The sequence below is a fragment of the Oncorhynchus gorbuscha genome, linkage group LG22 (genome assembly GCF_021184085.1).
Source record: "Oncorhynchus gorbuscha isolate QuinsamMale2020 ecotype Even-year linkage group LG22, OgorEven_v1.0, whole genome shotgun sequence".
NCBI classification, from domain to species: Eukaryota; Metazoa; Chordata; class Actinopteri; order Salmoniformes; family Salmonidae; genus Oncorhynchus; species Oncorhynchus gorbuscha.
Window position 1 is genome coordinate 22,976,640 of NC_060194.1, and position 21,501 is coordinate 22,998,140.

A 21,501-nucleotide genomic window follows, 5' to 3' on the forward strand; every position below is an offset into this window, starting at 1 on the left:
GTAAAATTTAACCTAAGTGCTCTGTCAATTGCAACGTGAAGACTGTTTGTCATGATGTGGAGTAGAAATGGATTTAGGATGTGAATGATACTTTTTTCATTACATTGTATCGTTTATTACCTAAAAACCCTTATCTGTGTATTATTGGATCTAACAGACCTTTTTCATTTTGACCAAGTCACTTCATTTTCAGTTACGTAACCCATGTGATCTGTTAATTATGGCAATCCTTGTGTCATCTCAGGCAGCAGCCTAGCTCACAGACCCTGATTCTGATTCGCTCTGACAGCTGCGTGATTTCAGATCAGACGGAAGTCTGCCCGGCCCTGTCCGTCCCAACCCCCACCTCCCACCTCTACAGCCTCTACACTACAGCCCTAATGACATGTCTTTTTTTTATAGCCACAACAGCGATGCATGCTTTCATGAACTCAACACATCTGAAACAGCTGCTCAATTGATTTAGACTTCATTTTGTTCCCTTGTTAATAATGATTTAGGTGATACTGGCGTGACATGGCTATTTCTGTGGCTTTGGTTTAGTCTCGGGATGAGATGCATACAGATGACATCATCGAGGCCAGTGTTCTCATAAACAATAGAAATTCCTGCTCTCCCATTCGGAAAACCATCCCTAATTCTCCAAATGACTCCTTATAACGAGAACTGGACCCCTTCTCAACCAAGTTTATGATTAACTCAGATTGACTTACAGTAACTACCTAGCTAACCTGCAGTTATTTATTTTAAAAGAACGCTTTAAAATGAAAGTTTTCATTGGTGTTTGTTTTTCTTCCCTCTGGTAGATTCACAGGCCAATAGAGGAGCGTACTTACAGCCTGTAGCTGTATGTTATTATAGCTAATAGAGCCACCAAAGGCAAAAAAAACATGCAATACAAATTCTGGATGTCCCTCTCTCTTGGTGTCCATAACCTGTTACAGTTAGTATGTAAGGACATTCATGTTCCATGCTTTTATTGTTGTAACATTTTGTTGCACAGCACATGCTTGACAGCCCCCACCAAGACAGTTATTAAAAACACTCCCCCGCATACTAGTGCTGGGGGCATAATGTGAGATCTAAGCCATGCAACAAGGATGAACAAGCTAGGGAGAGATGAAGTACGCACATTCTGTATAAACTGATTAGAGCGTACCCTAAAGCCATGTTTGGTCAAGTTCACACGAGGTCACTGAAACTATTGTCATTCACATTTATTTACCTAGTCTTTGTGATAGCATGCCAAATTACCAATAAAGAAAATGTATTTGGAAACTGTGGTTGGCAAAGTTAATAACAGCTGATAATGAGCATAATAGGGCATGTGTTAAACACTAAAGGATCAGTTCAGACTTCTATGCTATTTATAAAATGCTACCCTGAACCAAGCAACACGTTGATGTCATGTGAGGCATTGATTATTGTGAAAGTCTGTGTTTATTAGGTGTTTTATTGCTACAGTATGCCAACAGTGTTATACTGTATATAGTAGGCTGTAGGCTATTTCAGGCAACACATCAATTCCACCCTCTCAACATCTTTGAAAACTGACTGAAGGGTCAATTAAGTAAATTACATTGAACACAGGTTTTGATTTAAAGTGGGTGTGGCGTACCTCCCCATGTCTTTACATGAGATGGATACGGGAATAGATTTTTGATTAAATTGTTGGGCAATCTAGATCATTGAAAGATAAGTGAATTTTCACTTAACAGACACACCAACATCCTTCAGGAGTGTAAAAAGGGGGAGGGGGAATCCTTGGGATAACTTGTGTTAAAGTCAGTGATCAGTAGATCTGTATGAGTTGATAGAGCTAGGCTCTTTCCAAGTGGCACCCTATTCCCTACACAGAGCACTACTTTTGACCAGATGCCTTGGTGCACTACAAGAAAAAGAGATCCATTTGGGATGCATTCCTAGTGAACGAGGGGTCTTAAAAGGATGGGTAAGTAGCCTTGTGAGCAGACAGAAAGGAAGAGTAAAATATTACTACGGTATTGCTTTGCTCTCCCAGGACTCATCTTTCAAAACGGTCTCATAAGATTTTGTTTTTCTAGCTCATGCGGCTTTATAAAACCTTGTCACATACTATTTCATAGCATATTTTCAAGGCTGAATGTCCCAGCCTTCAGACTCAGTGAAGTGCATCAGATAAAAAACAACTCCAGTCTCACAATATCAACAATATGTAGTCTGCCTCCTCTAGACCAGACTGCCTTTATACCCTATAATTAGGGGTTCACAGCGAAGCTGTTGTTCATCTCAGATGTTTTTTTTTTCATTGATCAAATAACTCAAGTATACTGTAGCTTGGTAACTTTCTTTCTAATTACCAATCTATACTTGAGTTATTTGACTTTGTATGTAGAGGCCATGAGTAACTTGGTCAAAAAGAATGGCACCGATTGGCCTATATGCGGTCTCACTTAAACCCAAATATCTGTCAACCCGTTTGACCTAGAGGATTGAAACTTTGTACTGTATGTAGGTGTATTTCTTCATTTGCCTCAAGGACCCATAAGTTTTGTTAGGACAGATTTTTCTCCAACCTGGACATTTTGGAAAGCTTCTCATTTAAGTCCAAATAACACCAAATTTGGGTATGTAGACCCATGTTACCTCCTAACTTATACTGAACAAAAATATAAACGCTACATGTAAAGTGTTGGTTCCATGTCTCATGAGCTAAAATAAAAAATCACAGAAATGTTCCATACACACAAAAAGCTTATTTCGCAAAAATGTGGTGCACAAATGTGTTTACATTCCTGTTAGTGAGCATTTCTCATTTGCCAAGATAATCCATCCACCTGACGGGTGTGGAATATCAAGAAGCTGATTAAACAGCATGACCATTACACAGGTGTACCTTGTGCTGGGGACAATAAAAGACCACTCTAAAATGTGGAGTTTTGTCACACAATACAAAGCCACAAGATGTCTCAAGTTATGCGGGAGTGTTCAATTGACATGCTGACTGCAAGAATGTCCACCAGAGATGTTGCCAGATAATTGAATGTTATATTTCTCTACCATAAGCCACTTCCAATGTTGTTTTAGGGAATTTGGCAGTGCATCCAACCGTCCTCACAACCGCATACATGTTCTGTCTGTTATAAAGGGAAAAACTAATTCCGATTGGCTGGGACTGGCTCCCCAGTGGGTGGTCTTGGCTCCCAAGTGGTTAGGCCTATGGCTGTGCTCCTGCCCAGTCATGTGAAATCCATAGATTAGGGAATAATGAATTTATTTCAATTGACTGATTTCCTTGTATGAACTGTAACTCAGTAAAATCTTTGTAATTGTTTGATGTTGAGTTTATATTTTTGTTCAGTGCAGTTTGAGAAAAGCTAAGGGATTGATTAAGAAATGCCTGAGTTATTGATAAATCAGGAAATCAGATTTTACGTGTTTATTTAAATCCTTTGTAAATCCTCTCCACTGAAACTTTTTGGCGTCATCAAAGACATTACCATGATTAATCATGTTAAGTTTGGCATTGACATAAAAAAGTAAACAAACTATTTTGACTATGGAACGCTAATGCTTAAAATAATCATACAAATCTTCTCATAGACTAAAAGTCAGATTCACTCCAAATTTGCTCTTTGCACTCATCACAATAGTCATTAAAGAGTTTGAGAAAATAAAGATGATGCATTCAAAGATGGCAACAATATACCAGTAGATGCATATTAGCCCACACAGTGTCTTCTGGAAGTATTCATACCCCTTGACTTATTCCACATTTTGTTGAGTTACAGCCTGAATTCAAAATGGATTAAATAGATTTCTCACCCATCTACACACAACACCCCATAATGACAAAGTGAAAACATGTTTTTAGAAATGTTTGCAAATTTATTGAAAATTAAATACAGAAATGTCTCATTTACATAAGTATTCACACCCCTGAGTCAATACTTTGTAGAAGCACCTTTGGCGGCAATTACAGCTTTGAGTCATCTTGGGTATGTCTGTCAGCTTTGCACATCTGGATTTGGGGATTTTCTCCCATTCTTTCTTGCAGATTTTCTCTAGCTCTATTAAGTTAGGTAGTTAGCTGAGGTGAGCAGCAATCTTCAAGACTTTCCACAGATTTTCAATGGAATTCAAATCTGGGCTTTGGCTGTGCCACTCAAGGACTTTAACATTCTAACACGGAACCCAAACCGGCTGCGCGAGTGCACCAGCGTGCGCTATCGTGCATACATTTATTTTGTCCCCCTACACCAAACGCGATCACGACACGCAGGTTAAAATATCAAAACAAACTCTGAACCAATGACATTAATTTGGGGACAGGTCGAAAAGCATTAAACATGTATGGTAATTTAACTAGTTAGCATGCACTTGCTAGCTAATTTGTCCTATTTAGCTAGCTTGCTGTTGCTAGTTAATTTGTCCTGGGATATAAACATTGAGTTGTTATTTTACCTGCACAAGGTCCTCTACTCCGGCAATTAATCCACACATAAAACGGCGAACCGAATCATTTCTAGTCATCTCTCCTCCTTCCGGGCTTTTTCATCTTTGAACTTATATGGTGATTGGCATCTAAACTTTCATAGTATTACCACGATGACCGGCAAAACATTTTGTCTTTCAATCACCCACGTGGGTATAACCAATGTGGAGATGGCACGTTGGTACCTGCTTCTATAAACCAATGACGAGATGGGAGAGGCAGGACTTGCAGTGCGATCTGCGTCCGAAATAGGAATTACTTCTATTTTAGTCCTTGGCAACGCAGATGGTCATTGGTGCGTGCGAGCAATGTGGGTGGAATAATTGAATAACATGGATTTCTACATTTATTTTTCAATGCTCGCGCACGCGACGTGTCCAGAGGCAGTTTGGAACCCAGTAGTGAGTATTGCAACCGAGGACAGACTATTTTTACGCACTTCAGCACTCGGCAGTCCCGTTCTGTGAGCTTGTGTGGCCTACCACTTCGTGGCTGAGCCGTAGTTGCTCCTAGAAGTTCCACTTCACAATTACAGCACTTACAGTTGACCAGGACAGCTCTAGCACGGTAGACATTTAACAAACTAACATGTTGGGAAGGTGGAATCCTATGACGGTGACACATTGTAAATCACTGAGCTTTTCAGTCAGGCCATTCTACTGCCAATGTTTTCCTATGGAGATTGCATGGCTGTGTGGTCGATTTTATACACCTGTCAGCAATGAGTGTGTCTGAAATAACGGAATCCACTCATTTTAAGTGGTGTCCACATAGTTTTGTATATATAGTGTATGTAAATGCGATATTCCTGTATTTCATTTTCAATAAATAAGTCAACTTTCTGAAGGCACTGTAACCTAATATGCTAAGAAATACTTCCATCTTCTTAGCATGAAACACAAGACCAAATTACAATTTGGGGGGAATGTAGGCCCATGGTACATGTCTGATTTAACATGTCCATTTAAGCCATTGTAAATCGACTCCACAGTGGCCTATCAAACCTGTCATTAATATCATGAATGTGCCTAAGATGAACCACACTGAATTTGGAGTTGATATCTCAAAAACCAAGGAAACTATTAAAAACATTTTTTTACATATGTAACTTTAATGCTCAAAATCATCTGCAATCATCTTCTCCTCATGAACCACACATCAAATTCACTCAAGGTGTTGTATTTAGAGTCATTACATCAGTATTGAATGGTTTTAAGAAAAAAGTACCTATAGATGCACGCACTGTACCTTTCGATGCATGTTAGCGCATATGCTAAGTTGGGCACACTACACCACTAGATAGCACCATATCTCACCAGGGCTATAAGAACTGAATCGATGGACATGGGGCCATGAAATTTAGTATGTGATATTGTATATGTCCTTAGAAGCTGTGAGAATATAAAGTAAATGCAACATTAGATTGCTGCACCAGACCAGTTTTTGACACTATAGATGTCATTGGCACCAGTCACACCATAGGATATTAGAGCAAAAACTATTGATCAAGTGGACTTTGTCTCATGCAAATGTTAGATTTAAATTATGCAGACGAACAATGTGAAATATCATGAAAATAAAGCTGAAAATAATTCACAAATTTTTACATAAACCATTAGTAATATTGACCCCATTATTGGTATTTAAATATATTTTTATTAAGTGTATATTAAGTAATGACTTTAAGAATAATAACCTGCTGCATTCAAAGATAGCCAACCTACAGCACTAGACTAAACTTAACTTGTGTCATCCTTCTGGTATTGAGAGAAAAACATGTAATATTTTCACTGATTGCACATGAAGGAAGATAGTTCCTACATGAAGAAATATACAAACAGTGGACAGTTTATTAGGTACACCCATCTAGTACCAGGTCAGATCCCCTTTGCCTCCAGAACAGCCTGAATTATTCGGGGGATGGAAACAAGGGACCTAACGTGTGCCAGAAAAACATTCACCACACCATTACACCACCACCCGCCTGTACCGTTGACATCAGGCAGGATGAGGCCATGGACTGATGCCGCTTATGCCAAATCCTGACTCTTCTATCAGCATGACGCAACAGGAACCGGGATTCGTCGGACCAGGCAATGTTTTTCCACTCCGCAATCAATTGTCCAGTGTTGGCGATCGCGTGCCCACTGGAGCCGCTTCTTCTTGTTTTTAGCTGATAGTGTAACGTCGTTCGTCTGTTGTTTGAAGAGAGTCAGACCGAAATGCAGCGTGTAGGTTACTCATGACTTTTAATGAAGATAATAGCGGTACATGAAATAACTGAAAATACGAAAACAACAAACGAGTGAAACTAATTACAGCCTATCTGGTGACTAACACAGAGACAGGTACAATCACCCACGAAATACAACGCACACTCAGGCTACCTAAATACGGTTCCCAATCCGAGACAACGAGAATCAGCTGACTCCAATTAGGAATCGCCTCAGGCAGCCAAGCCTAACTAGACACACCCCTAATAATACACAATCCCAATTAATACAAACCCCAATACGAAACACAACATATAAACCCATGTCACACCCTGGCCTACCCAAACATATAACAAAAACACAAGATACAATGACCAAAGCGTGACAGAACCCCCTCCCCCCTAAGGTGCAGACTCCGGGACGCACCTCGAGAGCATAGGGAGGGTCCGGGTGGGTGTCTGTCCATGGTGGCGGTTCTGGCTCGGGACGTGGACTCCACTCCATAAATGTCCTAGTTCCTCCCCTACACGTCCTGGGATAATCCACCTTTCTCCGCCGACCATGGCCTAATAGTCCTCACCCTGATCCCCACATAACTGAGGGGCAGCTCGGGACCGAGGGGCAGCTCGGGACAGAGGGGCAGCTCGGGACAGAGGGGCAGCTCGGGACAGAGGGGCATCTCGGGACAGAGGGGCATCTCGGGACAGAGGGGCATCTCGGGACAGAGGGGCAGCTCAGGACTGAGGGGCAGCTCAGGACAGAGGAGCAGCCCGGGACCGAAGCAGCCCGGTACTGAGGGGAAGCCCGGTACTGAGAGGCAGCCCAGTACAGAGAGGAAGCCTAGTACTGAGAGGCAGCCCAGTACAGAGAGGAAGCCTAGTACTAAGAGGAAGCTCAGGCAGGTAGTAGGCTCCGGTAAATCCTGGCTGGCTGGTGGAACAAGATGATTCAGGTTGTCTGGCCGATCTAGAAGATCTTGGCAGACTGGCACTTCTGGCGGATCCTGGCAGACTGGTGACGCTGGGCCGACTGGCGGCGCTGGGCAGACTGGGAGCACTGGCGGCGCTGGACAGACAGGAGACTCCGGCAGCGCAGGAGAGGAGAAAGGCTCTGGCTGCGCTAAACAGGCGGGAGACTCCAACAGCGCAGGAGAGGAGAAAAGCTCTGGCTGCGCTGAACAGGCGAGGCGCACTGGACGCGCTGGGCCGACTGGGAGCACTGGTGGCGCTGGACAGACAGGAGACTCCGGCAGCGCAGGAGAGGAGAAAGGCTCTGGCTGCGCTAAACAGGCTGGAGACTCCGATAGCGCAGGAGGGGAGAAAAGCACTGGCTGTGCTGAACAGGCGAGGCGCACTGGAGGCCTGGTGCGTGGTGCTGGAACTGGTGGTACTGGCGCGATGACACGCACAGGAAGCCTGGTGTGGGGAGCTGCTACCGGAGGACTGGTGTGTAGAGGTGGCTCTGGATAGACCGGACCGTGCAGGCGCACTGGAGCTCTTGAGCACCGAGCCTGCCCAAGCTTACCTGGCTCGATGCCCACTCTAGCCCGGCCAATAGGAAGGGCTGGTATGTGTCGCAGCTGGCTCTGCACCCGCACTGGAAACGCCGTGCGATCCATAGCATAACACGGTGCCTGCCCGGTCTCTCTAGCCCAATGGTGAGCACAGGGAGTATGTGCAGGTCTCCTACCTGGCATAACTATTCTCCCTTTTAGCCCCTCCCAATCATTTTTTTGGGGTGACTTTCCGGTTTCCAACCGCGTCGCCGTGCTGCCTCCTCATACTTGCGCCTCTCCGCTTTAGCTGCTTCTATTTCCTCCTTGGGACGGCGATATTCTCCCGGCTGCGCCCAGGGTCCTTTACCGTCTAATTCCTCCTCCCATGTCCAAATCTCCAAATGATGCAGTCTCTCTCATTGCAACTGCTCTTCACTATTAACAGGGAGAGTAGGCTCAGGTCTGATTCCTGACTCAGCCACTCTCTCTCTGTGCTTTCCCCGTTACCTTCGGTTTTCGCTCTGTATAACCGTGCTTTCCTTTTCGATTCCATACGTGTATAGCCCTCTTCGCATTGCTGTAGGGAATCCCAGGCGGGCTCCTGCACTCGCTCTGGTTCGGCCGCCCACCTGTCGATTTCTTCCCACGTAGTATACTCCTTGCTTCTGTTGTCCATAACGTCCACCTTCAGATCCTGCCAGTTCCCACGCTGCTCGGTCTGTGAATGGTGGTGGGTGATTCTGTAACGTCATTCGTCTGTTGTTTGAAGAGCGTCAGACCGAAATGCAGCGTGTAGGTTACTCATGACTTTTAATGAAGATAATAGTGGTACATGAAATAACTGAAAATACGAAAACAACAAACGAGTGAAACTAATTACAGCCTATCTGGTGACTAACACAGAGACAGGTACAATCACCCACGAAATACAACGCGCACTCAGGCTACCTAAATACGGTACCCAATCCGAGACAACGAGAATCAGCTGACTCCAATTAGGAATCGCCTCAGGCAGCCAAGCCTAACTAGACACACCCCTAATAATACACAATCCCAATTAATACAAACCCCATGTTATGCAGGTGAATGAGGACCCAAAAGCGAGGATATCGTCAAGGTAGACAAAAACAAAGATGTTCAGCATGTCTCTCAGTACATCATTAACTAATGCCTGAAAAACAGCTGGAGCATTAGCGAGACCAAACGGCAGAACCCGGTACTCAAAATGCCCTAACGGAGTGTTAAACGCCGTTTTCCACTCGTCCCCCTCTCTGATGCGCACGAGATGGTAAGCGTTACGAAGGTCCAACTTAGTAAAGAACCTGGCTCCCTGCAGAATCTCGAAGGCTGATGACATAAGGGGAAGCGGATAACGATTCTTAACCGTTATGTCATTCAGCCCTCGATAATCCACGCAGGGGCGCAGAGTACCGTCTTTCTTCTTAACAAAAAAAAACCCCGCCCGGCAGGAGAGGAAGAAGGCACTACGGTGCCGGCGTCAAGAGAAACAGACAAATAATCCTCGAGAGCCTTACGTTCGGGAGCCGACAGAGAGTATAGTCTACCCCGAGGGGGAGTGGTCTCCGGAAGGAGATCAATACTACAATCATATGACCGGTGAGGAGGAAGGGAGTTGGCTCTGGACCGACTGAAGACCGTGCGCAGATCATGATATTCCTCCGGCACTCCTGTCAAATCACCAGGTTCCTCCTGAGAAGAGGGGACAGAAGAAACAGGAGGGATAGCAGACATTAAACACTTCACATGACAAGAAACGTTCCAGGATAGGATAGAATTACTAGACCAATTAATAGAAGGATTATGACATACTAGCCAGGGATGACCCAAAACAACAGGTGTAAAAGGTGAACGAAAAATCAAAAAGGAAATAGTCTCACTGTGGTTACCAGATACTGTGAGGGTTAAAGGTAGTGTCTCAAATCTGATACTGGGGAGATGACTACCATCTAAGGCGAACATGGGCGTAGGCTTCCCTAACTGTCTGAGAGGAATGTCATGTTTCCGAGCCCATGCTTCGTCCATAAAACAACCCTCAGCCCCAGAGTCTATCAAGGCACTGCATGTAGCAGCCGAACTGGTCCAGCGTAGATGGACCGACATAGTAGTACAGGATCTTGATGGAGAGACCTGAGTAGTAGCGCTCACCAGTAGCCCTCCGCTTACTGATGAGCTCTGGCTTTTACTGGACATGAATTGACAAAATGTCCAGCAAATCCGCAATAGAGGCACAGGCGGTTGGTGATCCTCCGTTCCCTCTCCTTAGTCGAGATGCGAATACCTCCCAGCTGCATGGGCTCAGTCTCTGAGCCGGAGGAAGGAGATGGTTGCGATGCGGAGAGGGGAAACACCGTTAACGCGAGCTCTCTTCCACGAGCTCGGTGACGAAGATCTACCCGTCGTTCTATGCGGATGGCGAGTGCAATCAAAGAGTCCACACTGGAAGGAACCTCCCGGGAGAGAATCTCATCCTTAACCTCTGCGTGGAGTCCCTCCAGAAAACGAGCGAGCAGCGCCGGCTCGTTCCAGTCACTAGAGGCAGCAAGAGTGCGAAACTCTATAGAGTAATCCGTTATGGATCGATCACCTTGACATAGGGAAGCCAGGGCCCTAGAAGCCTCCCTACCAAAAACTGAACGATCAAAAACCCGTATCATCTCCTCTTTAAAGTTCAGGTAATTGTTAGAACAATCAGCCCTTGCCTCCCAGATAGCTGTGCCCCACTCTCGAGCCCGGCCAGTAAGGAGTGATATGACGTAACCAACCCGAGCTCTCTCTCTTGAGTATGTGTTGGGTTGGAGAGAGAACACAATATCACACTGGGTGAGAAAGGAGCGGCACTCAGTGGGCTGCCCGGAGTAACAAGGTGGGTTATTAACCCTAGGTTCCGGAGACTCGGCAGACCAGGAAGTAGCTGGTGGCACGAGACGAAGACTCTGGAACTGTCCAGAGAGGTCGGAAACCTGAGCGGCCAGGGTCTCAACGGCATGACGAGCAGCAGACAATTCCTGCTCGTGTCTGCCGAGCATAGCTCCCTGGATAGGTGTCGACGGCAGTGTTACGAGAATCCGTAGTCGCTGGGTCCATTCTTGGTCGGATCCTTCTGTTATGCAGGTGAATGAGGACCCAAAAGCGACTTGGCGAAAACAGAGTCTTTATTCCAGTAAAGGATAAAAGCAATACTCCTGGACAATCAAAGCAGAAAACAAAACATGAAAAAACTTAAATCCACTCGTAGTGACGAGGACAGACTGGAGACTCGACCATTGACTGCAGGTTGCCTCGGGAAGGCACTGACCGTAGCAGACTCAGACACCTGCTCACACGCAGCATCTGAAGGAGACAAGACACGACAGGGCGAGACAACGACACAGCACAGCGAACATCATACAAGGATCCGACAAGGACAGAAGCGGAAAACAAGGGGAGAAATAGGGACTCTAATCAGACGACAAAATAGGGGACAGGTGTGAAAAGACTAAATGAGTGAGTTAGGAGAATGAGGAACAGCTGGGAGCAGGAACGGAACGATAGAGAGAGGAGAGAGAGGGAGGGGGAGAGAGAGGGATAGAAAAAGGGAACAAACCTAATAAGACCAGCAGGGGGAAACGAACAGAAGGGAAAGCATAATGACAAGACAATATAAGACAAAACATGACACCCCAATACGAAACACAACATATAAACCCATTTCACACCCTGGCCTACCCAAACATATAACAAAAACACAAGATACAATGACCAAGGCGTGACAGATAGGAGTGGAGCCGACAATTTGTGCTGTTTTGCACACCACTGTTGTACTGCACCAGTATTTGCCTGTTTGTGTTCCGCCTGTTAGCTTGCATGATTCTTGCCATTCTCCTTCGATCTCTCATCAACATGCTGTTTTCGGCTACAGGACTGCCATTGACTGGAGGTTTTTTGTGTGTTGCACATTTCTCTGTAAATCCTATATACTGTCGTGCGTGAAAATACCAGGAGGCCCGCCGTATCTGTTATACTGGAACTGGCGCGCCTGGCACCGACAATCATACCACGCTCAAAGCTATTTAGGTCACTCGTTTTGCCCATTCTAACTTTCAGTCAAACAGTTCCTGAATGCCTTAATGCCTGTCTACCTGTTTTTTTAAATAGCAAACCACAGCCACATGACCCACTGTCAGTAGGAGAGAACCATTTTCGTGAACCTAATAAACTGGACACTGAATGTACTGTACATCGCCATTCATAGGCTTCATTAGGAAATGTGTCGATGATGTTGTACCCAAAATAACAATCCGGATATACCCCAACCAAAAACCCTGGATGAATGGAGAAATCCGTACCATGCTGAGAAACAGGAAAAGGGATACCTAGTCAGTTACACAACTGAATGCATTCAACCAGAATCTGTCTTCCGCATTTAACCCAACCCCAGAGCCTGTACTGCAGCATTCAATGTCAGCAGAATGAGCCCAGATGACTCAGTGGCACGCGACGTGTACAAGGCAAGCAGGTACGAGCTCCACAAATCCATTAGGGACGCAAAAAGACAACTCGATGCGTTACCCACCAAAGCCTCCCTACCAGATGAACTTAACATATTCTATGCTTGCTTCGAGATCGACTACTGAGCCATCCAGGATATCTCTCGGTGCTCCGGACTACCAGGTGCTTTCGCTCTCCGAGGCTGAAATCTCAAAAGAGTGAATACTCACAAAGCCGCCGGCCCAGATGGCATCCTTGACCGCGTCATCAGAGTGTGCACTGACCAGCTGGCGGGCGTCTAATTGGGCATCTTCAACCTGTCCCTGTCCAAGGCTGTAATCCCCACTTGCTTCAAGGAGACCACCATTGTCTCAGTGTCCAAGAAAAGCAAGGTGACATGCCCAAATGACTATTGGTCCGCCATACTCACCCCTGTCATCATGAAGTGCTTCGAGAGGCTGGTCACATCCCACATCAAGGCCAGCATGCCAGGCACACTGGACCGACTACAATTTCCCTACCTCTCAAACAGATCCATGGGAGAGGCTATCACTATTTACATGGCCCTAACCCATCTGGACAGGAGGAACACCTACATGAAAATGCTGTTGATTGGCTACAGTTCAGTATTCAACACCATTATTCCCTCAAAGTTCGCCACCAAGCTCAGTGACCTAGTTCTAGACACTACCCTCTGCAACTGGATACTGGACTTCCTGACGAGCATACCACAGGCTGAAAGGATTGGCAACAACACCTCATCCACACTGTCTCTTAACACAGAAGCACCCCAGGGGTGTGTTCTCAGCCCTTTGCTGTACTCCCTGTTCATCCACGACTGCAGATGAAGGAGGTGAACTGGCATTGTAGTGCCAGGACAATGTCAGCAAAACAAAGGAATTGATTGTTGACTTCAGGAAGCAGAGGAGGTCCAACATGTCCACATCAACAGTACTGCAGAAGTGAGAGTCAGCAGTTTTAAGTTCCTCCGCATCCACATCACCAAGGCCTTGACACGGACCAACAACAACAGCGCCTCTGCTTCCTAAGGCAGCTGAAGAAATATGTCCTTTCAATACTACCGCTGCACCATCGAGAGCGTCCTGACCGGTTGCATCACAGCCTGGTATGGGAACTGCTGTGTCCATGAACGCAAGACCCTAAAGCCGGTGGTGAAGACGGCCCAGTGGGGCCGTGTTAACACCAATTGACGACATCTACTTAATTTTTTTATGTTTTACCTTTATTTAACTAGGCAAGTCAGTTAAGAACAAATTGTTATTTTCAATGACAGCCTAGTGGGTTAACTGCCTCTTCAGGGGCAGAACGACAGATTTGTACCTTGTCAACTCAGGGATTTGAACTTGCAACCTTTTGGCTACTAGTGCAACACTCTAACCACTAGACTACGCTGCCGCCCCAACTAGAAACGAGGAAGTCCCAGCATCATCATCAAAGACCTTACACACCTCAGCTACAAGCTGTTCACTCCCTTAGCATTGGAGAGATGGTATTGGAACACGAGGTCTAATACCAACAGGCTCAGAGACAGTTTCTATCTACAAACCAATCAGACTTCTGAACACTTGAACTGAACTGACCACCTGCACTGACTCTCCGCACCTTAGTACACATGCACTCACTCACGCACATACCCACACAGACATCCACACATCCACACACACATACATCAGTGGCGGCTCCTCAGAGGAGGAAGGGGAGGACCATCCTCCTCAGGAAATTTCATAAAAATACAAATAGTGAAATATTAAAGTTATAATTATTAGATAAAACTATACTAAATATATTCACATGACCAAATAATTTATTAAAATACACTGTTTTATAATGAAGTCCTACAGTAGCCTCAACAGCACTCTGTAGGGTAGCACCATGGTGTAGCCGGAGGACAGTTAGCATCCGTCCTCCTCTGGATACATTGACTTCAATTCAAAATCTAGGAGGCTCATGGTTCTCACTCCCTTCCATAGACTTACACAGTAATTATGACTTCCGGAGGACTTCCTCCAACCAATCAGAGCTCTTGCAGCATGAACTGATTACAGCTGTGAATTGGTTATATCCATTGCTAGACAGACATTTTCAAGTCTTGCCATAGATTTTAAAGCTGTTTTATGTCAAAACTGTAGCTAGGCCACTCAGGAACATTCAATGTCGTCTTGGTAAGCAACGGCAGTGTATATTTGGCCTTGTATTTTAGGATTGTTTGTCCTGCTGAAAGGTGAATTTGTCTCCCAGTGTCACGTGTGCTCCCTCTCCGGCCTCTAGGTCACCAGGCTGCTCATTAGGTCGCACATCTGTCACCAGCGTTAGGCACATAATGACACTCACCTGGACTCCATTACCTCCTTGATTACCTGCCCTTTATATGTCACTCCCTTTGGTTTCTTCTCCAGTCGTCATCGTTCCTGTTTCATGTCGATGCGCTGTTCGTGTTTCTTGTTTTGTTCATTTATTAATTAAATGTTATCATTGCCTGAACTTGCTTCCCAACATTCAGCGTACATCGTTACACCCAGGGTCTTTTGGCAAGCAGACTGGACTTGGTTTTCCTCTAGGATTTTGCCTGTGCTTAGCTCTATTCCATTTCTTTTAATCCTAAAAAACTCCCTAGTCTTTGCTGATGACAAGCATACCCACCACCATGCAACCACCACCATGCTTGAAAAGATGAAGAGTGGCACTAAGTAATGTGTTGTGTTGGATTTGCCCCAAACATAATGCTTTGTATTCAGGACATAAAGTTAATGTATGTTTTGGAATATTTTTACTCTGTACAGGATTACTTATTTTCATTCTGCCATTTAGGTTAGTAATGTGGAGTAACTACAATGTTGTGGATCCATCCTCAGTTTTCCCCTTTCACAGCCATGAAACTCTGTTTTAAAGTCAGCATTGGCCTCATGGTGAAATCCCTGAGCGGTTTCTTTCCTTTCCAGCAACTTAGTTAGGAAGGACACCTATATCCTTGTAGTGACTGGGTATATTGATACACCATCCAAAGTGTAATGAATAACGTCACCATGCTCAAAGGGATGGATATACCAATAGGTGTCCTTCTTTGCAAGGCATTGGATACCTCCCCGGTCTTTGTGGTTGAATCTGTGTTTGAAATTCATCGCTTGACCTTAGAGATAATTGTATGTGTAGGGTATAGAGATGAGGTAGTCATTAAAAAATCCTGTTAAACACTATAATTGCACACAGAGTGAGTCCATGCAACTTATTATGTGACTTGTTGAGCAAATTGTTACTCCTGAACTTATTTAGGCTTGCCATAACCAAGTGGTTGAATACTTATTGACTCAAGACATTTCAGCTTTTCATTTTTAATTAATTTGTAAAAATGTCTAAAAACACAATTTCACTTTGACATTATGGGGTATTGTATTTGGTTTGGAAGTCCATATTTTTGTGAGTGAAGTGTTCATTGCGTTCTGTCCTGGAATATGACATGCTAGTCAATGATAAAGACATTGAGAGTTACTTTTACAAAATCAGTAAAGATCTGACCCACCAATAGAGGGTGCCATCACCCTGAACCTTTTTATTCTCAGCATTGAGATGCAATTTCCTCGAATTGTCATGGTTGTTCTTCTCTCGTTATCTCTCCTCTGCGATAAGGACACAAAAACCCATCCGGAAGAATATCTTCCTCATAACCATAATGACATTTTCCAGCATTGTGCAAACCGATATGTAGTTGAAGCTGAAGCATTCGATGGCTGGCTGTGTAGTGTAGTCAGTGAACCAATGCAGCATGGCAGATCAGAGATCCACCTTCGGGGCAGAAGTGAACTAGATCAATCAGCACAGCTTTGTCAAAAGGAGAGAGCGAGACTAGGCTTCCTTTCCTCTCCTCGACTCTATCTACTGCTTCCCTTGCGTCTCTCTTTCTCTCTCACTCTCTCTCTGTCTCTCTCTCTGTCTCTCTCTCTCTCTCTCTCTCTCTCTCTCTCTCTCTCTCTCTCTCTCTCTCTCTCTCTCTCTCTCTCTCTCTCTCTCTCTCTCTCTCTCTCTCTCTCTCTCACCACTCTTCAATCCACTTGTGCGGACTGTCACACAGTGGACCTTAAGTGTCACATCCACTTGGCAGGCTTTTCATGTTGAATTAATTCAACTGCTGAACAAAAATTGGCAGGGTGGGGGGACAAAAAACAAAACTGTATAGCTGCCATATTAGACTAAATGTCAAATGTTCTGCTAAAGGAAAATGAAATATTCTTTATGAACATGTAGGCTACATTTCCAATCATCATAATGATGTGATAATATTAATTTGAGCTATTTAATAGCCTAATACAGTATACCCTTACAGTGCATTCGGAAAATATTCAGACCCGTTGACCTTTTCAAGATTTTGTTACGTTACAGCCTTATTCTAAAATGGTCTAAATATTTTTTTCCCTCAACAATCTACACAAGCCCCCATTATGACAAATAAAAAAACAAATACCTTATTTACATACAGTGTATAATTTGCAAAAAAAATCATTAAAAATCCTACAATGTGATATTCTGGATTTTTTTTCTTCTCATTTTGTCTGTCATAGTTGAAGTGTACCTATGATGAAAATTACAGGCCTCTCTCATCTTTTTAAGTGGGAGAACTTGCACAATTGGTGGCTGACTAAATACTTTTTCCCCCACTGTAAGTATTCAGATCCTTTGCTATGAGACTCGAAATTGAGCTCAGGTGCATCCGGTTTCCATTGATTATCCTTGAGATATTTCTCCAACTTGACTGGAGTCTACCTGTGGTAAATGCAATTGATTGGACATGTTTTGGAAAGGCACACACCTGTCTATATAAGGTCAGTGCATGTCAGAACAAAAACCAAGCCATGAGGCCGAAGGAATTGTCCATAGAGCTCAGAGACAGGATTGTGTTGTGGCACAGATCTGAGGAAGGGTACCATTGAAGGTCGCAAAAAACACAGTGGCCTCCATCATTCTTAAATGGAAGACGTTTAGAACCACCAAGACTCTTCCTAGAGCTGGCCACCCGGCCAAACTGAGCAATCGGGGGAGAAGGGTCTTGGTCAGGGAGGTGACCAAGAACCCGATGGTCACTCTGACAGAGCTCCAGAGTTCTTCTGTGGAGATTGGAGAACCTTCCAGTAGGACAACCATCTATGCAGCACTCCACCAACCAGGCCTTTATGGTAGAGTGGCTAGACGGAAGACACTCTTCAGTAAAAGGCACATGACAGCCCACTTGGAGTTTGCCAAAAGGCACCTAAAGGTCTCTCAGACCATGAGAAACAAGATTCTCTGGTCTTTTGAAACCAATATTAAACTCTTTGGCCTGAATGCCAAGTGTCACGCCTGGAGGAAACCTGGCACCATCCCTACGGTGAAGCATGGTGGTGGAAGCATCATGTTTTTCAGCGGCAGGGACTGGGAGACTAGTCGGGATCGAGGATCAAAGTACAGAGAGATCCATAATGAAAACCTGCTCCAGAGCACTTAGGACGTCAGACTGGGGCGAAGCTTCACCTTCCAACAGGACAACAACCCTGAGCACATAGCCAAGACAATGCAGGGGTAGCTTCGGGACAAGTCTCTGAATGTCCTTGAGTGGCCCAGCCAGAGCCCGGACTTGAACCCGATCGAACATCTCTGGAGAGACCTGAAAATAGCTGTGCAGCTACGCTCCCCATCCAACCTGACAGAGCTTGAGAGGATCTGCAGAAAATAATGAGAGAAACTCCCCAAATACAGGTGTTCCACGCTTGTAGCATCATACCCAAGAAGACTCCACGCTGTAATCGCTGCCAAAGGTGCTTTAACAAAGTACTGAGTAAAGGGTTGGAAAAATTTGGAAAAATGTCTAAAAAACATAGGTTTTTTTGCTTTGTATTATGAGGTATTGTGTGTAGATTGATGTGGGGGAAAACAATGTATTCAGTTTTAGAATAAGGCTGTAACGTAACACAATGTGGAAAAAGTCAAGGGGTCTGAATACTTTTCGAAAGCACTTTATATACACCACTGAACTATGCAAGAGAATTACTTGTATGAAAGTATGTGAAACTACAGTTTCAGGGCTTTTCTCCATGTACAATATCAACAATGCCCAACGGAACATTTAAAATGAGTGTTGATACAGCCCACCATGAGTGTCTTAGGTTTACCCAACAGTGAAAATTGAATGCATGGAGTTCAAACTGTATTGAGAGGAAATTATATTTTTGTTCTGTATAATTTTGTTCTGTTCTTATAAAAGCTCAAATACTAAATGTGACACATTTTAGTCCACTTACTAACATCTAACGTCAAAGCCTGAGGAATTTAAGTACAACAACAAAACATTACTCTTCGCTGTGGAATTAAGTCTATTTTCCTATGCTTGTTTGCATGGCTTGCAGGTTCACTTCTGATAGAAAATTAATGCTGACTTGTACAATAGACCCAAATAGTAGTTATTTTCAAAGTTTTCATGAAGGAAACTATTGGTGGGGTTTCCAATTTGACCATGACTGTGACCTTGACCTCAGAGTCCAGCTGTGTGAAGAGGGAACAGTGGGAGAGGTTGAGGAAATGAAGGCTAAAATCCCCACAGAGGACAGACTAATGATGTCAAACTTTTTTGTATTCTTATGAAAAAGAGAATTAGACATTACATTTGTATTATAAAGGTACATATGTTAAATCTTTGACCATCTGGAACTTATGTTGTAAAGATATGTATTTGTTCATTAATTTGTTAAGCCATGTATTCCCAACATGCACTCATAGGCTGGAAAACAGGGTGTTTGGAAAAAGTGAGGACAGCTTTACAATGGAGCTTCCTCAGGAACACACACACACACACACACACACACACACACACACACACACACACACACACACACACACACACACACACACACACACACACACACACACACACACACACACACACACACACACACACACACACACACACACACACACACACGCACACGTTGGTTTTGACCATAACTTTCCACATATAACCTTGCACTACAGAAAGACCTGAACACTGTCTGCACTGTCAATGCAGAATTCATAGTGTTTAAGGGAATAGCGTGCAAAGTAATGGAATATCAGTACATACGGCATACTCACTGGAGAGGGAGAAGAGGTAAGGCATAATGTAATCTAAGTAAAGACTAAATGTTTATCTGTTGATTTTTGTCTCTGTGGTCTTTGCAGTATTCCTCTGGTGGATGCGTTTGGATACTGTGACTGTCATGTTAGTGAATAATGATCCAAGGTGTCATTGAGGAATCACCAGTAAACTGAACCTGGACTAAAGCAGCAGTCAGAGGTTGTAGTATTAGAGACACTTTAATAATATTCCTTGTATTAGCCAACTAATACCCAGTTTTAGCTTAATTAAACACTCAAGTCGAGTGGGGAACGCTAAGCTTAAATATTTAAAGCAGGATAAAAGACAAGAGGGAGGACAAGGTTCCCGAGCGGTATTACTGTATTTAGAAACTCTATTACATAGATGGATTAAGCCCATTCCTTGGAAGCTCATCAATTAGTCTGAAACTTTGACATGCAGAGAAGTCTTACAACAGTAAGCAGATGTACTGACAAGTATGCCTACATAGGAGCTTATGATGAACTGTAGGTCTCGCTCACATGGTGTTATACTGTATGTTACTTCGATGTGCAGCTGGTTGAAGAAACAAAATATGATACAGAAAGTCTACACATAGCGGAATATAATCTGACACTACAGTTAGGCATATGTAATTCTTCTTCGTAACCCAGACCTACAGTTCATCATAAGCTCCTGACCCAGAGTCTATTTCAGGTTAAGGAGCTACTGTGCACTCAAATGATACAACAGAAAACAAAAATAGTCCTGTCTCTTTAACTGGTTCAGATAAATCAACAAAAACATGTTTCATAGCCAAGATTGAAGCACTGGGGGAAATTCTCAACAGCTGTGTACATCCCTGCCTGCCCATCCCCACCCCCCTCCTGAGGAGGCTTCACAGCACATTGCACATGCCAGAATGAGTTCCTTCTCTCCCTCGGCTCCTCTTGCCTAATTCCAGGAAGATAAATAGTCCAGCTTGACTACAACTGAGACTCATACATGGGTCTCTGACCTGCCTACAATCTCTGTTTTCTGTCTTTGTTTCCTGGTAGCATGCCTCATGCTCTCTTCCTTTATAACCGGAGTATAAAAGCAGAGGTCGTCTTGCTGATTTAAACTCACACGTTTGCCTCATTTTATATCCAACTGGATGGGTTGGGATATGATACAGAGAGGACCTGGATTTGCTATATTCTGGTTCCAAGCCCAGCTTTCCTCTGGACTGTAGTAGGACCTTCTTTGACCTCAGTGTGTGTCACACCCTTTGTTGATGTACACTGAACAAAAATATAAACGCAACATGCAACAACAAGATTTTACTGAGTTACAGTTCCTATAAGGAAATTGGTCAATTTAAATTAATTCATTAGGCCTTTATCTATGGATTTTACATGACTGGGAATACAGATATGTATCTGTTGGTCACAAATACCTTTAAAAAAAAGTAGGGGTGTGGATCAGAAAATCAGTCAGTATCTGGTGTGACCACCATTTGCCTCATGTAGTGCGACACATTTCCTTCACATAGAGTTGATCAGGCTGTTGATTGTGGCCTGTGGAATGTTGTCCCACTCCTCTTCAATGGCTGTGCGAAGTTGCTGGGTATTGGTGTGAACTGGAATACACTGTCGTACACGTTTATCCAGAGCATCCCAAACATGCTTAATGGGTGACATGTCTGGTGAGTATTCAGGCCATGGAAGAAATGGGACATTTTCAGCTTCCAGGA

The 21,501-nt window shown here is 44.1% G+C and overlaps 1 protein-coding gene across 9 annotated transcripts in view; it reads left to right on the forward strand.

Moving 5' to 3' along the window:
• The window catches only part of si:ch211-207d6.2 (sickle tail protein), an 89,197-nt gene that overhangs the window by 6,321 nt on the left and 61,375 nt on the right, over positions 1-21,501 (forward strand). The window contains exon 1 of one of the 9 annotated variants that reach the window (XM_046321116.1): positions 19,682-19,799. The exons of the other annotated variants lie outside the window; for them this stretch is intronic. Coding sequence (XP_046177072.1) covers positions 19,754-19,799 — 46 coding nt within the window. The 5' untranslated portion in view covers positions 19,682-19,753. Of the gene's footprint in view, positions 1-19,681; positions 19,800-21,501 lie in introns of those variants that run through there. 9 annotated transcript variants of the gene reach the window in all.